General features: G+C 50.1%; 1 protein-coding gene across 4 annotated transcripts in view; it reads left to right on the top strand.

Moving 5' to 3' along the window:
• Positions 1–14,223, top strand: part of LHFPL2 (LHFPL tetraspan subfamily member 2) — a 174,407-nt gene that overhangs the window by 138,441 nt on the left and 21,743 nt on the right. For 3 of the 4 annotated variants that reach the window (XM_027552936.1, XM_027552934.1, XM_027552935.1), the window contains one exon: positions 9,343–9,957. In XM_027552936.1, coding sequence (XP_027408737.1) covers positions 9,528–9,957 — 430 coding nt within the window. In that variant the 5' untranslated portion in view covers positions 9,343–9,527. Of the gene's footprint in view, positions 1–8,349; positions 9,127–9,342; positions 9,958–14,223 lie in introns of those variants that run through there. The other variant, XM_027552937.1, reaches the window with a different exon arrangement.

The raw sequence follows: 14,223 nt of genomic DNA, 5'->3' as shown, positions 1-14,223 counted from the left end.
GAGGGTCACTGGATGACTTTTATTGCTTTCCAACTGCAAACTACTTTGCCGTGTCTATCACAGAGGACGGTGGAGTTGAATGTATCTCGACACCAAAGACAGAATAGACAGGCCCTGGCTCTGCCAGGAGCTCGGCCCTTGGAGGAAGTTGGGTTGTGTGTGACCTTAAAATCTCAGCATTGGCAACCACAGGGGTTTGGTTTTTTCAGCCACTCCACTTGTCCGTCAAGGGTCAGCTGTTCCTCTGCTTCATGTTGTCAGAGACTCAGGCTGTCAGAGAGGTCTCATCTGGGATTGTTCTTATTTCATGGGAGAGAGAAGCGAGCTGGACAACGGGGCACCCCTCCCCCAAGCTCTTCCGCCCAGAAGTGGCTTGTGTGACTTCTACCCACGCTGAATTGGCTGAACGAGTCCCATGATCTGGTCTCATGTCAGTGGGGTCGGGAAATATCTTCCTCCAAGAAGAGACATGATATTTGAAAGAATAACACGTCCTTTCACAAGAGCTTTTCTGGAAGCTTCCAGTAAGGAGACGACTCTTGTTCTACTTGATTCTTGAGTTTACTTGGTGTTTTATGGGTTTGTGTGAGAGGCTCAGAAGTAACCGACGGCATAATCCTCTTCATTGATCGTGTTTGGGTTTTCTTAAGCTGCTGGAAGGGAACCTGGCTGATGGCCGTGTGTCTTGTGAACAAGCAGCGATTCTTTCTGCCTCTGTGCAGAGGGGACAGGAAAGCCTGCAGCTGCTGTCTGAATGAACGTCCAAACTCCCTGATGCTGGGGGCACTGCCCAGCTGTCACTTAGATGAGCCAGAAGCCCGTCCTCTAAGGGTTATTGATTCTCAGGCTTGGGTCACGGGAGCAGAGGACTTGGCAGTCTCCCCTCTATTGACACCAGGGAGTTCATGAAGCAGGAAGTATCTTGATTTTATATGTAAGTTCTTATAAGCTTTTTGGTTTTCACCCTTTGTTACTTTGTCCATTAAAACTCTCTGCTTTCTTTTATTTTTTTTATTTAAATTGAAAAAAAAAAATTGGGGGCGGAGTCTCCATTGCTGCATGCAGGCGTCCTCTCGGTGAGCATGTGGGGACCGCTCCCTAGTTGCAGTGTGCAGGCTTCTCGTTGCAGAGCATGAGCTCTAGAGCGTGCAGGCTTCAGTGGCTGGAACCCACCAGCTTCAGTACTCGTGGCACACGGGCTTAGTTGCCCTGCAGCATGTGGGATCTTAGTTCCCTGATCAGGGATCGAACCTCCATCCCCTGCATTGAAAGGTGGGTTCTTAACCACTGGACCACCCGGAAAGTCCCCAAACTCTGTGCTTATTGATCCTGAAAATACTGGTGAGGCTCACTTTAAGGGCTCATATTTTTCCAGAATTCATTTTGAATATGAAAAACACTTTCTGTTTAAACTTATATATAACAGGGACATTGAAAGGCAGCTCTTGAAGCTCAAGTTCTGATTCCACTTAAACCTGAAGCCTTTGCCATCCCACAGTGCGTGCAGGGCATAAGCCCCTGGCTAATCAGATCTTGACTGAATCACACCTTAGAGTCTACTGTGGAAGTCAGTTCTCCAGTCACTCCTGCTGGACAGAAAGAGACTAAAGGAAGATGATGATATTTTCCGAAAGGTCTCCTCGACCTCCTACAGGTTTTTAGATGATGACATTTGTGGAAAGAAAAAAAGTTATGAAATATGTAGGTGGGCTTGACAATATTAAAGAATGGATCATTTAGAAACTGGGACCAGATAGGTGGACCTGTTGACCTTGGTTGCTGACGCCTCAGGACAGAGTATAAAAATGACTCCTCCAGAAATGTGTGCTTAGAAAGTGGATTGACTGGGTACAGAGGAGTTGAAGTGGGCATCAAGGAAGAAATATCTGACTGGCCGGGACTGGGGGATTAAAAAACCAACTTGACAGTCAGCAACTCCTCACCAAGTGCTCCAGACCCAGATAAAAAGAGGCTTGCTGAGGCGTTCTGGAGAGTGGAGTCTCTGCTTCTCCGGCGGGGCGGGGCACCAGGCAGCTAAAACCACCGATGGGTTCAGCAGGAGATAGAACCACCTACAGCGGGGAGCTGAGCTGGGATCAGTAAGACCTGGAATGCCTAAGATTACTTAGGTCCACTCGGTAAGTTCCTTGAGAGTCCCTGACATCCGCAGCGGGCACAGCCACCTGAGCACGTCCTGAGTGGCCAGCCCAAGTCTGGAGAAGGAGAGCTCGAGAGAAATAAAAGCCGTGCGGCCAAGCGAAGTTTCGAGAAGCCCCATTTTGCCATTTGTAGAGATTACTGAAAACAAAGACTGACTTCCATGTGTGGTCCAGAGAAACCGCCAGGACCCCAGGAGAGCCCGGGTCACGGTTCTGTTGATGCTGGCCAGTTGGAGTCCATGTCCTGTCAGCCTGACATCTTGGACAGATCAGCCTAACATCTTGCACAGCCTGATACAGATTAGCTTGGACCTTTAACAAATTTCAGAAAAACAAGTGAAAGTGTACTTAATTTAGCGAAGGCTATGCATGTCCATCCAGATGATAGAGCTTGACTTACTCTTCAGAGCAGACGTTTCTAAAATATGAGGGTTTAGAGCTCTGTTCTTAAATTGTACCTACAAATATGAAAACTGCAGGAAGCTCCCTGCGTGGGCTCTCACCATCCACACCACCGACTGGCTCTGTCAAGGGGAGCGGCCCGGGATATTGGCCTCCTGACCTCTGCCCGCTAGATGCCAGTAGCACCCCTCCCCACCCCAAGCTGTGATAACCAACAGTGTCTCTAGACATTGCCAGCGTTCCCTGCAAGGCAGGGAGGGCACAGTCGCCCCCAGTTGAGAGATTTCCCACAGAGTCAGAGGTGGGATGTGGGACTAGTTATCCCTGAGGAAAGGGTGTTGGCAGCCAGGAGGAGGGGTGAGCCTGTTGAGACCGTGACTTAAGGAACAGTGTAATTTCTAGGGTATTTGGACGCTCTGCTTCAATAGAGTCAAGGTGTCTGCATTACCATAGTCAGTGTATTTTAGGGAGTAACCAGGGCAAGTGAGAGTTTGCAGACTTCCTTTGGTAGCTGATTTAAAAAAAAAACAAAAACATGCAAGGTGCCGAGCTGTTCACACCAGCACTGTCCCATCGGCTGTCACTCTGCTTTGTGCTCTGGAGAGGAGGTGCTGATGGATGGGGGCCCCTTGCCATAGGAGTGTTCCTGGACAGCCTGTGAGCAAGAGGCTGGAGGTTGGGGGGACAGCTGGCTGCCTTGCAGAATCGCTCATTCCTGCCCTCATGTGGCTTCGTGAGCTGTTCGGGGCACGCAAGTCTGGCTCTGCGATGGTGCGCTGGGCCACACACGTCCTCGCCCGTCTCTGCAGCCTCAGCAGCCCTGCCCCATCCCCACCCCGACCCAGCACCATGCAGCCTCTCGTGCAGGCGGACCTCACCGAGTCTGAGACCTTCCGGCTGACTGACTCTCAGAATTCAGTGTGTAAAGAATCTCCTGGGGGCTTGTTAGAGACGCAGTTCTGGCAGCCCTTCCAGAAAGTTTGGTTCAGTGTGTGGGAGCTGGGAACTTATGCACTTTGAAACAGGTGGCCCATATCCCCCTCTAGGAGCTGGGGGGGCCCGGGGACCACACTCTTCGAGTCAGCACTCTAGAGGGTCTTTCTAACTTTTGGAAGGCAACAGCACATAAATTCTACTTTCCTAATTCTCTTATCCTTCCAGAAGACACTGTGCGGGAGGCCATGGTGCTGAGCCTCTGTGTGACTTGTGTATCTGAGGGAGATGGTAATAATGGATGTGGACGTTGGCCAAGAAACTACCAGTGACGTGGGAGTAAAATGCAGCTGCTCCGAAGTGTATCGATTATTTGGGCCACGTGGGTCAGTGTAGTAAATTTCTTATTAATCACAGGAGCTCATATTCTTTTAGTACTTACTGAACCACAGATACTGTGTAAAGTTCCTTTGGTAAAGAATTTGTTTAGCTTCCAGGATGGCACCCCTCAAAACAGAGCTTCTTAACTGTGACATCAGAACCACCTCCCCCACACACCGTCCCAGGAGCTCTTTAAAAAAGAGGGTCCTGAAACCTAAAGGAGTGGAATGGGGTGGGGGGTGTGAGGGAGGTGCAAGAAGGAGGGGACGTGTGCATACTTACGGCTGATTCATGTTGTTGTATCACAGAAACCAACACAACACTGTAAAGCAATCATCCTCCAATTAAAATAAAATTTAAAAAAACCAAAGTTAATAAATATTCAAAACTCAAAAAAAAAAAAAAAAGAAAGAAACTAGAGTTCTGGACTTCCTTGCTGGGCAAGGGGTTAAGAAGCCATCTCCCAACCTGGGGCCACAGGTTCGATCCCTGGTCCGGGAAGATTCCACCAGCCTCAGAGCAACTAAGCCCATGCACCACAACCACTGAGCCTGAGCTCTGGAGCCCGTAAGGCACAGCTGATAAGTCTGTGAGCCTCAACTACTGAAGCCTGTGCCCCGAGAGCCTGTGCTCTGCAACAGGAGGAACCACTGCAACGAGAAGCCGGCCCACCGCGACTAGAGTAGCCCCTGCTCACCGCAGCTAGAGAAAGCAGCAACGAAGACCCAGCACAGCCATAAACAAACAACAACAACAGAAAGAGTCCTACCCAGAGCGGCTTTCTGCTCACTTCCTCACCAAATATGGATTTTACTAGGACTGGAGAGGGCCGTACAGACTGTTCTGTTTTTGTCTTTTTCTGTGCACACACACATAACACTTAAACATGTGTATACATAGATGTATGTGTCAAGTTCCTCTGATTCTGAGGTGTAGCCTCACTCATATTCCTCCCAAATGTGATGTGGTAGGAATTACACAGCATCAACTATGAAGGATTCTTACCAAAAATGCTTAAGCTGAATCTAAACGAGATTAACTTTAGATTTAACTTCCATTTTCTCTGTGATAGAGGATAGAGAACAAGTTTAAATGGCATCATGAGGAAATAGACAAATCAGATTGCTGGGTATCCTGTAAGACAACTGGCCTGGTATCTTCAAATAAGTCAGCGTCAAGGGAAAAAAATAAAGGCAGGGCAGGGTAGGTTAGGGATGTAAGGACTATTTTTTGACTAAAAGCGATTACAGACATAATTAAAAGTGATGCATGAGCCTCGATTGCGTCACGGTTTTAAGAAAACAGCTATAAAAATTGGGGCAGGGTAGGGAAATTTGAGTGTGGACCGGGCTTACAGATATAAGGAAATTATTGTCAGTTTTCTTGGGTGTGTTAATTTTATTTTGGTTACGTAGGAGAGTGTCCTCATTTTTAGGACGTATATGCAGAAATGTTTAGGGGTGAAGCGTCAAGACATCTGTAACTCATTTTCAAACGGTCCAGGGGACAAGTGTTTGTGTGTGAGTGTGTGTACTGTGGATGGAACAGACAGGGCAGCGTGTAAGCCAGTGTTCAGTGCACAGTGCTCATTGTCTTCACCTTCTGTCTATGCTGGCAGATTGTCTTAATGAAGTTGAAGCACAACACCCAGGTAAGTGAGGTGGTGCTGTACTCCAAAACGTGGTTTGCACGGCCCCCTTCTTGGGCATCGCTGCTGGCGTGATGGTGGAGAGTGTGGGCATGCCAGCCAGCTGCGGACGGCAGGTCCGCTCCCCACTGTCCCACTGAGGCAGCATTGACGCAAGGCCACTTGGTCTAGAGGCTCTGGCCTTTGCTCCCAAGCTTCCAGACTGTAATCTCTTAGGGCAGTTCCGCCTGAACGCACTCTCTTCCCTTCTCACTGACAGCAGGAAGCTGCCAAGGAAAGGACCCCATTCAGCTCTGCTAATAGCAGCCCTTCTTCTAAATAGTAGGGACCTGTGGAGAGGGGTGCAGACGCCCATGGACCCACCATTTGTCACTTCTCTTGGCTCTGTATTCTGACTTTGGTATATTACTCTAGGTTTCTGCCAAAGTCTCATTTGTTTAGGGCTGTTGTTTTTTTGTTTTTTGTTTATCCCTTGCTAAGAGGTTTTCCTCTGTGGACTAGCATAATTTTCTGAAAGTTGGAGGGCTGTCCACGTTATCCATAAACACCAGGGATGTGGTAGTAAAGCCAAGCATCCTGGAGGGGGCATGTGTTTAGTGGCCTGTAGAGAGAAGATGTTTACATGGAAGCTCAGCAAGGGTCTGGTCTCATTATGTGATCTTTGGAGGAGTGGGAATCGCAGTGAACAGCAGGGAGGGCTGCGAAGGAGCGCTGTGCTGAATCCTGCGGTTAACGAGATCCGTACCCTGGATCCTGTTCCCCTTTGATGTGGCTCTTATCTCAGGGCACGCCTTCCCCGCTGGGGCATGTGACAGAGCGCGGAGCACCGTAGAATCCCTTTGCTGCCTCTCCCCTGACCCAAGGACTTTTCTTGGATCCTCAGGAAAGCCAGTTTTTGTCAGCCTTGCATATCATGGCTATTCCTCTAAAGTAGTCATTAGCAGACTTGCTGAGGAGACCAAAGCATCTTATCTCCCTTTTCCAAACAGAAAAGTGAAGGCCTCATTGCAGCCACTCTGGGGTGGCTGCAACAATCTGGTACAGTGGAGGGGGACTTGTTTTAGCACAGATGGACAGGGAACTGAATTTTCTGAATTTACACACAGGGGTCCTGGAATAATTCTGCCTTAAATTTGGCAAGAACCATTGCTAAGAACCGTGCTAAGCCTAAACGTGCCTTCTTCCCTTCTCTTGAAGTTTCGCATCCTTTCTCTTAGAAGTTGCAGCCTAATCCCACCCCTGGCTGGAAGCTGACCTTGCTGAGCAGGACACTGTACATTTGGCATCTTCGTTAAGATCCAAGTCACCTGAGGGGCTGTAGCAGAGTCTGAGGTTCTGCAAGAGGACAAATATGTAAAGGTTTTATATTCACATTGAAGAAGTGCCACTGAACAGTCGAGGGGCAGGGATTGGTGGCAACTGGGGGCACCAGTAAACTGGCTTTCTATTCAAATGGGGAGCTTCCCAGGTGGCGCTAGTGGTAAAGAACCCACCTGCCAATGCAGGAGACACAAGAGATGTGGGTTTGATCCCTGGAGGAGAGCATGGCAGCCCCTCCAGTATCCTTGCCTGGAGAATCCCATAGGGGGCTACAGTCCGTGGGGTCGCAGAAGGGTTGGACACGACTGAGCAGACCAGAGAATCAAATGGGAAGGTTGGATAGAGCTTCTGTCTCTAACAAGCAGACTCTCCACCTGTGAATTAGAAGCGTTTGTAAGCCTGGTGGGTGGGAACTGTTTGGATGAAGTGCAGGCTCCTCGTGGGAGTCATCCTCGCTTGTTTTCTTGTTCTCTTGAAATGATCGCTTTCATTACACACAGGTCTCCTCCAGAGCTCTTTTGCATTGGTAACTTCTTACTCAGAAGCCATTTCTATTTGGTAATATGGGGTGAGAGGGTAAGAGTGACTGAGTGAGATTAGATTATACTTCTGGCCTTGTGCTAATTTATTTTCCCCAGCTGAATTTGTCAGCTGTGTTAGGCAGTAGGGAAACAGGAAGTAAGACCCAGGACCTCAGCCTCAAAGCCCACCAGGGAAGCTTGGACACCAGGAGTGACCTCATCCATCTCTAAATAGCCTGGGCTTCATCCTCCTCTATGTGTAAGGGCCAAGATTCAGTTACCACCGAGCACTTCCACTGGCTAAACCACTGACCAGTCTCAGCCCTGTTAGGGGAAAAACTGTCGAGGCAAAGGCCTTGATGTTTACTGAGCACTTACGGTGCCAGGCGCTGTGCAGGCGCTTTCACTGTTCCCGCTTCATTCTCACAACAGTGTCGTGAGGCAGGGGCCCCTCTCTTTCTCCATGTGGTCCGTGAGGGAGCTGACAGCAAAGGCTCCGAGAAGTTACATGCCGTGTGTCCAGGAACCTTTGTGGTGCAACACACCATCTCTCCCTTCCCCAGTGCTACACACACACAAGTGTACATGTGACCGTTAAGTTCCTGTGTTCCTAGCTTTGCACTAGCTAATTTCTCAAAACAGCATCTTGTGTAAGTGTTAAATCCACTGTTTTATAAATCATCACTGCTCACTAGGCTGTGAGCCAGCATGGTGGTGAAGCTTTGACACCCACTCCCTTCTTTCCCCACTTCCTCCCTCCTCCGTAACTCCCTGCCCAGCCATGGCCCACAGGCCACCAGGCTGTCTGTAGTTCTTAGGGAGTTGATGTGACCTGGGTTAATAAGTAATCATTCAGAACAGAGCCATGTGCCCAGATGTCCATTGCAAGCTGTGGGATTTTCCTGACCTCGGGGGAGGTGGGGCGCGGGGAGAGGCAGGAAGATGGGGCTGTGAGGAGCCCTGTGGCCCATTTCAGGGTTCAGGCCTCCCTGAAGGAGGTTTGAGCCGTCAGAGCAGGGCCCTCTGGTAATGAAGCCAGCCGTTTGTCCTTGGGAACAGAATGAGGCCTTGTGAGATCAGAAACAATGGGCGTGTTGAGTTTCAGACCTGGTGTGAACCAAAGCTCAGGGAGAGGCCCTGTGATGGACTGGGATGGTTCAAGGGACGCATTCTTCACTGGCAAGGCTCTGTTGTCAGCAGGTCCCCTCGGTGGTAATGATACTTAGTCAACGGTCATTAATGCCCCTGTTTTGAATAATTCCCACAAGTGAGTAAGTCAACAGTTCTTGGAGTTTTTTTTTTTTTTTTCTTCTTCCTCTTCTTCACATTTTAACTTCTGTAGTTTATTTTGTCTAAAAATTACCCCGTGAGAAATGCATGAAAAATAAGTTTGCGAGGCAAAGTTTTATTATTTATCATGGCATTATTTTCCTTTTAAATTCTCCATTACCTCTGAAGCAAATACTCCCTCCTGTGCCTCTGCTAGTAAGTTGATTTCCATACAGTAAAATCGGGAGTTGCAAAAGCTGCTAATAAGCAAAAGCTTTTGATACAAATTTGGCAAATTCAGCTCATCTAGTACCAAGTCCTGTAAACTTTTAAATCGCGGCTCGTCCGTGGACACAGTTCCCTAGCAGCCTATCTTGATCCGTCTGAACGCAGCCTGTGCAGCTGGACTTTTTCTAGTAAGATGTGATGGAGCGGGAGCGGCGTCCCAAGAGCGCACAACCGGGGCCGGAGCCCAGCGCGCAAGATGGCCCGGGTGAGTGAGCAGTGCAGCCTAGAGATAAGGGGCACCACAGGAGCGCCCTGGAAACAAAGAAGCCGGCCAGCTCGCGGAGCCGGGGCAGCGTGTTGGTGGGGCGCGGGGCTCGCCAGGGCGCGGCGCGCACTGGGGTCCCGACCCGCCAGTGGGCGGGCGGCCGGGCGGCAGGGCGGGGCTGGCGCCGCTCACCGCCCTCCTCTCGTCTCTCCGCAGGTGAGGCTGCGGCCGCGGAGCTGCGACATGGCAGCATGACAGCCCCGGGGCGCGCTGCCCGACGACGCCGGGACGAGGGAGCCCCCGCCTGAGCCGCCTTCCCGCGCCTTCCCCACTGCCGCGGCGCGGCTCGCTGCGCTTGCTCACCCCTTGGACTCCCGACTCCCTCCGCCTTGAGCATCAATATGTGTCATGTCATTGTCACCTGTCGCTCGATGCTCTGGACCCTCCTGAGTATTGTGGTGGCGTTCGCCGAGCTCATTGCCTTCATGAGCGCAGACTGGCTGATCGGGAAAGCCAAGCCCCGCGGCAGCGCCGAGCCGGGCGAACAGGGCGCGGGCACCCCGGAGCCCTACCACCCCACGCTGGGCATCTACGCCCGCTGCATTCGGAACCCCGGCGTGCAGCACCTCCCGCGCGAGACACTGTGCGGGCCCTACGCTGAGAGCTTCGGCGAGATCGCCAGCGGCTTCTGGCAGGCCACCGCTATTTTCTTAGCCGTGGGCATCTTCATTCTGTGCACTGTGGCCCTGGTGTCTGTCTTCACCATGTGTGTGCAGAGCATCATGAAGAAAAGCATCTTCAACGTGTGTGGGCTGCTGCAAGGAATCGCAGGTAAGCGTGCGCGGAGGGGAGGGGGCCCTAGGAGTGGCCCTAGGGTGCCACTGCGTGTGTGCGGCACGCCCACGCCTCACTGCTTTGCTGCGTGTGCGTCTGTAGGGGCGCTGTCTTCTCTCCGGGGCTAGGCAGCAGCCACGCGCTGCCCTCATCGCTCCCTTTGCCCTGTCTCACTCCCCTGAAGCAAAGGCAAGGCTCTTTGTTCTCTGCTCTTCCCTGCTCCTCCTCTTAGCCTGTATCCCCTGGTTCTAAGTTGCTGGGTTTTGTTTGAGAAAGCTGCCACGGGGCTTGGCTTTCCCGATCAGCCAGTCTGAGCCCATGAAGGCAATAAGCTCGGCAAACAAATGAGCGCCTACTTTTTGCTTTTCCCACTAAATTAAAAGCATGCTTTCCGCCCTCAGGCGTCCAGGGAGGAATTGCGGTGCAGGAAGCCCCCTGCAGTGGACTGTGTCCTGGGACCGCTGTCAGGGAGGGGCAGTCATTCCCAGGCAGTGAGCCGGGTGCTGCCACCCACCCCGCCCCCACCTCCCCATCCCCACCGCGGGATGATTTCAGCTTTGGGCGGGGAGGTCGCGGGCCGGGAGGGAATTAGTATCCGCTGCTCTGTGTTTAATAACTGTTCTGGTTTAAACTGACTGTCTCCTGGAGCCTGACAGAATGTTCCTTGCACTCGGATCAGAAATTACAAACTAACTCTCCCACTTTCTGGGAGTTTCTCACTAATGAGCTTGTTAGAAGTGGGTGGAAAGAGAAGTATGAGCGCCTTACAGAGATCCCAGAGGGGAGGCTGTGAGCGCCAAGACGACTTCCATGGCCACCAGCATTTCCACAGACTGTCCCATGCGGGGTTAAAAAGTGGATCTGGAACCAAGAGGGTTATCAGTCTGTCCACACTCAAGGGACTTGTTCTGGGTGGCAGACACACAACCCCCACACCCCAGAGTTTGGAGACATGCTCAGGAAGCAGAGGAATAGACTCTTGCTTTGATTCTCAGGGGGAAAATCCACTTTTTAAACACTGCAACCAAAGTATTTCTTAATCTGAAGTCTGCCGGGAGAAACAGCAGGCCACCCCCACCTGTCACTGAAGGGCGCATCCCACAGCTGTGAGCCAGGGCTGCAGACGGTGCAGATAAGCCCTGGGCCTGGCGTGAGGCCTGTGAAGAAGCAGACCCCGAAGGAAGCAGCTCTCCCCTGCTTTATGGCGAACTTGAGCTCAGCAGGGCCGGCTTCCAAACAAACGGGTCCAACAACAGCTTTTCCCCAAACCCAGCTGATAAGGTGTTGTCCTTGCCCAGAGCTTAGGGAGCCCTGTGTGTGCATGCTGGGGAGAGGGGAGTGGGCCCGGAGGAATGACAGAGGACCTGCACCACACTCCTGCTGCTTTTGTGTGGGGGATACACTCATGGCCGATCTCAGGACCCCCGTCTCTTTCTCTGCCAGGACCAGCCTACCATGAGAGACCCAGGCACTCATAGGCACTCAGGGAATTTGGGAGGCCAGGATTCTGATTTTCAGCTTTGCTACTGACTTGCACTTTTACTCAAGATAAATGCACCCACTTCTCTGGATGTTGGCATTCCTCCTCTTAAAGATCAAGAGATTGGCAAATACGATCTGATCTTGGAGTTTTGCTTCTGTGAAACTCACTGTCCTCCTTTTGATTGACTTCTCAAATCTGACATTCATCCCCTTCGGCTTGGCGTTTCACCTTCCACAAATGTTCAGTAAGCTCAGTTTCCATAATGGATCATCTTTTTCTTGTCAGAGAAATGTCCCTACTTTATTCCCCGAGGCACACAGGGCCTCAGGGGTGTGCAAGTGTGTGTGTGTCTTAAAACTTTTGCTGAGGAGTGTTACCAAAGTGCTACCAAAGCTTTTTGAAAACTCAAAATAAACACGTAGATGAAGGGAAGCCAATTTACACAAATTATTAATCCTGTTGAAGAGCCCCCGTTGGCCAGAGAGGAGTTGTTTCTGCTCAGTTTGCGTGACTATGGTGAATTTGCTCATCTCCTGTGACTTCATGACTTTATTATGAGTTATATCAATATGCTGGTATGCAGATAAGGCTTCTGGTTTGTCATCCCTAGGAATGTGTTTCATCCTGAGAAACTCACTGCCTTTCAGCCAAGGGATAGCCATTTATAGTAGGGTGGGACATCTTGGGATGTACCGTCACCATCACTTTGCAGATTATAGATATCCTTCAGTCTCAAAGACTGTTTACCTGCAGTTTTTAATAAGGTGTTATTCTAGTGAACTTTAGTCTCTAGGAATGTGGAGTGCTCCACCACATCTTTTGGTGCTCTTGTTTGCTATTTCACATAAATGGCAAGAGTGTTCATTTTAGCACAGAGATGAGTACATATTTTAGGTATTATTCATACACTCCAATGAGTTATTCTTGAAGTTTCTCTTTCCCTCTGTATCAGGCCTCTAGGAAGAAGGGCTGGGGAGAAGGGAGTACCAACCCAAGATACTGGTCTATTGGTCACCTGTCTTGCAGAAGTCTTGATTTTCTAAAAGCTTGCTCCTCATTTCTTTCACTCATGTTCCCCATGCACACATGTGGCATCTCAGAATGCCTGAAATTGCTAAAAATTGGCTGAAGGCAAAGATTCCTGTACAGTTAGGTCCTGCCTCTCTAGGGACCACTGAGCTAAGGCTAAGAAAAGGGGTTTCTCTTCACCACCCAGCCCAGCAGCACCCCTCTGAGAAGAAATCAGGGGAAAGATGAACCGAACGTTTGCTGGTCAGCCAGCTCCCTCGTGGTGGGCGGGGGCCACATCTGTTAGGGATTTCCAGTGGGCTCTTTCTCCTCTAATAAGAGGTCCCCACCAGGCAGTGCAAGCCAACGTCAATGGCAGATGTGGCCCTTGAATCTGTGGCTCAGAGAGTTGCCCCCGAGTGCCTGAAGCAGCCCACTGGCTTTCTGTCCTCTTGGCCGGTCTGTAAGGAGATTTGGTCAGGCCCCAGCCTCAGCCAAGGACTTGCTACAGCTGTGAGCATCACTCTCGCCTCTCCCTACACACCCTCTCTCAACCCTGCATCTATTCAACATTGAAACCAATGGTGAGAGAGGAGGCTGGTGCCAGAGCAACCAAAGGATTCTCTAGAAATATACTCAGCCTGTGTTTGTTCTTACAACTTGCATTTTGGCAAAAAGGACATTTTTTTTTGTAAAATGTAACTGGGTGAAAAATTATATGCTATCATATATTAGGAGAGCAAACCAGTCAATCCTAAAGGAAATCAACCCTGAATATTCAGTGGGAGGACTGATGCTGAAGCTCCAATAATCTGGCCATGTGATGCAAAGAGCTGACTCATTGGAAAGGCCCTGATGCTGGGAAAGATTGAAGGCAGGAGGAGAAGGGGGTGGCAGAGGATGAGATGGTTGGATGGCATCACTGACTCAATGGACATGAGTTTGAGCAAACTCTGGGAGATACTAAAGGACAGGGAAGCCTAGCATGTTGCAGTCCATGGGGTCGCAAAGAGTCGGACACAACTGAGCAACTGAACGACAACAATGTATTCCTTTACTATGCCTAGTCTTAAAGGCCACAGGCTTGTATAGCTGTCACTGTTCAGAGTGTAACATAAGTCATCAAAATCTTAGTATTTTGATTTTAGAAGTTGGGTGTAAAAGAATATACCTCAGTGAAAAATCTCAAAATCTGAGTTACTTTAAAAAAAAAAAAAAGCTATTGACTATTAAGCTAATCCAGATGGCAGGATTTGCCCTTATGGCCTCACCTCGTGGTGGCACCTAGCCGACACTTCCAAAACGCTCATGCACAAATGCCCTGGCTGTTCAGAGCTTTCTCTCCACAGCAGTTGGAGCTCAAGCCTCACCTGGCCCTGGATCAGCCCTGACCTCACCTTGAAGTGTCTGTGAAATGCTGACCGGTTTTCTCACTTGGAAAATGGATTTAATAGTAGTACCTATCTCAGGGTTGAGGATTAAATTAGATCATATATGAGAAAGGCTTTTAAGCACAGTGTTTGGCACATGGTAAATAATAAGTGGTAGCTACATGATGATTATAAAAGTATTTATGCTTTCTTGGCAGGTTTTTAGTATGTTTTTTTGTGTTGCTTAACAATTGCTGCATTCTAAGAAGTAGAGGTGTCTTTAGAATTGGCCTTGTTCTGTTGAAACCCAGTGTGACTGCATCGTCTCGAGTCATTCCCTGGCCCTTCGTAGGCCGCCTGTTTGGGGACTGACTCTCATGTGCCTCTGGTGTCCTCGGGCCG

This window comes from Bos indicus x Bos taurus, chromosome 10, assembly GCF_003369695.1.
Source record: "Bos indicus x Bos taurus breed Angus x Brahman F1 hybrid chromosome 10, Bos_hybrid_MaternalHap_v2.0, whole genome shotgun sequence".
NCBI lineage: Eukaryota > Metazoa > Chordata > Mammalia > Artiodactyla > Bovidae > Bos > Bos indicus x Bos taurus.
The sequence above is the reverse complement of the archived record's forward strand: the minus strand, read 5'-3'. Positions and strand labels throughout refer to the sequence as shown.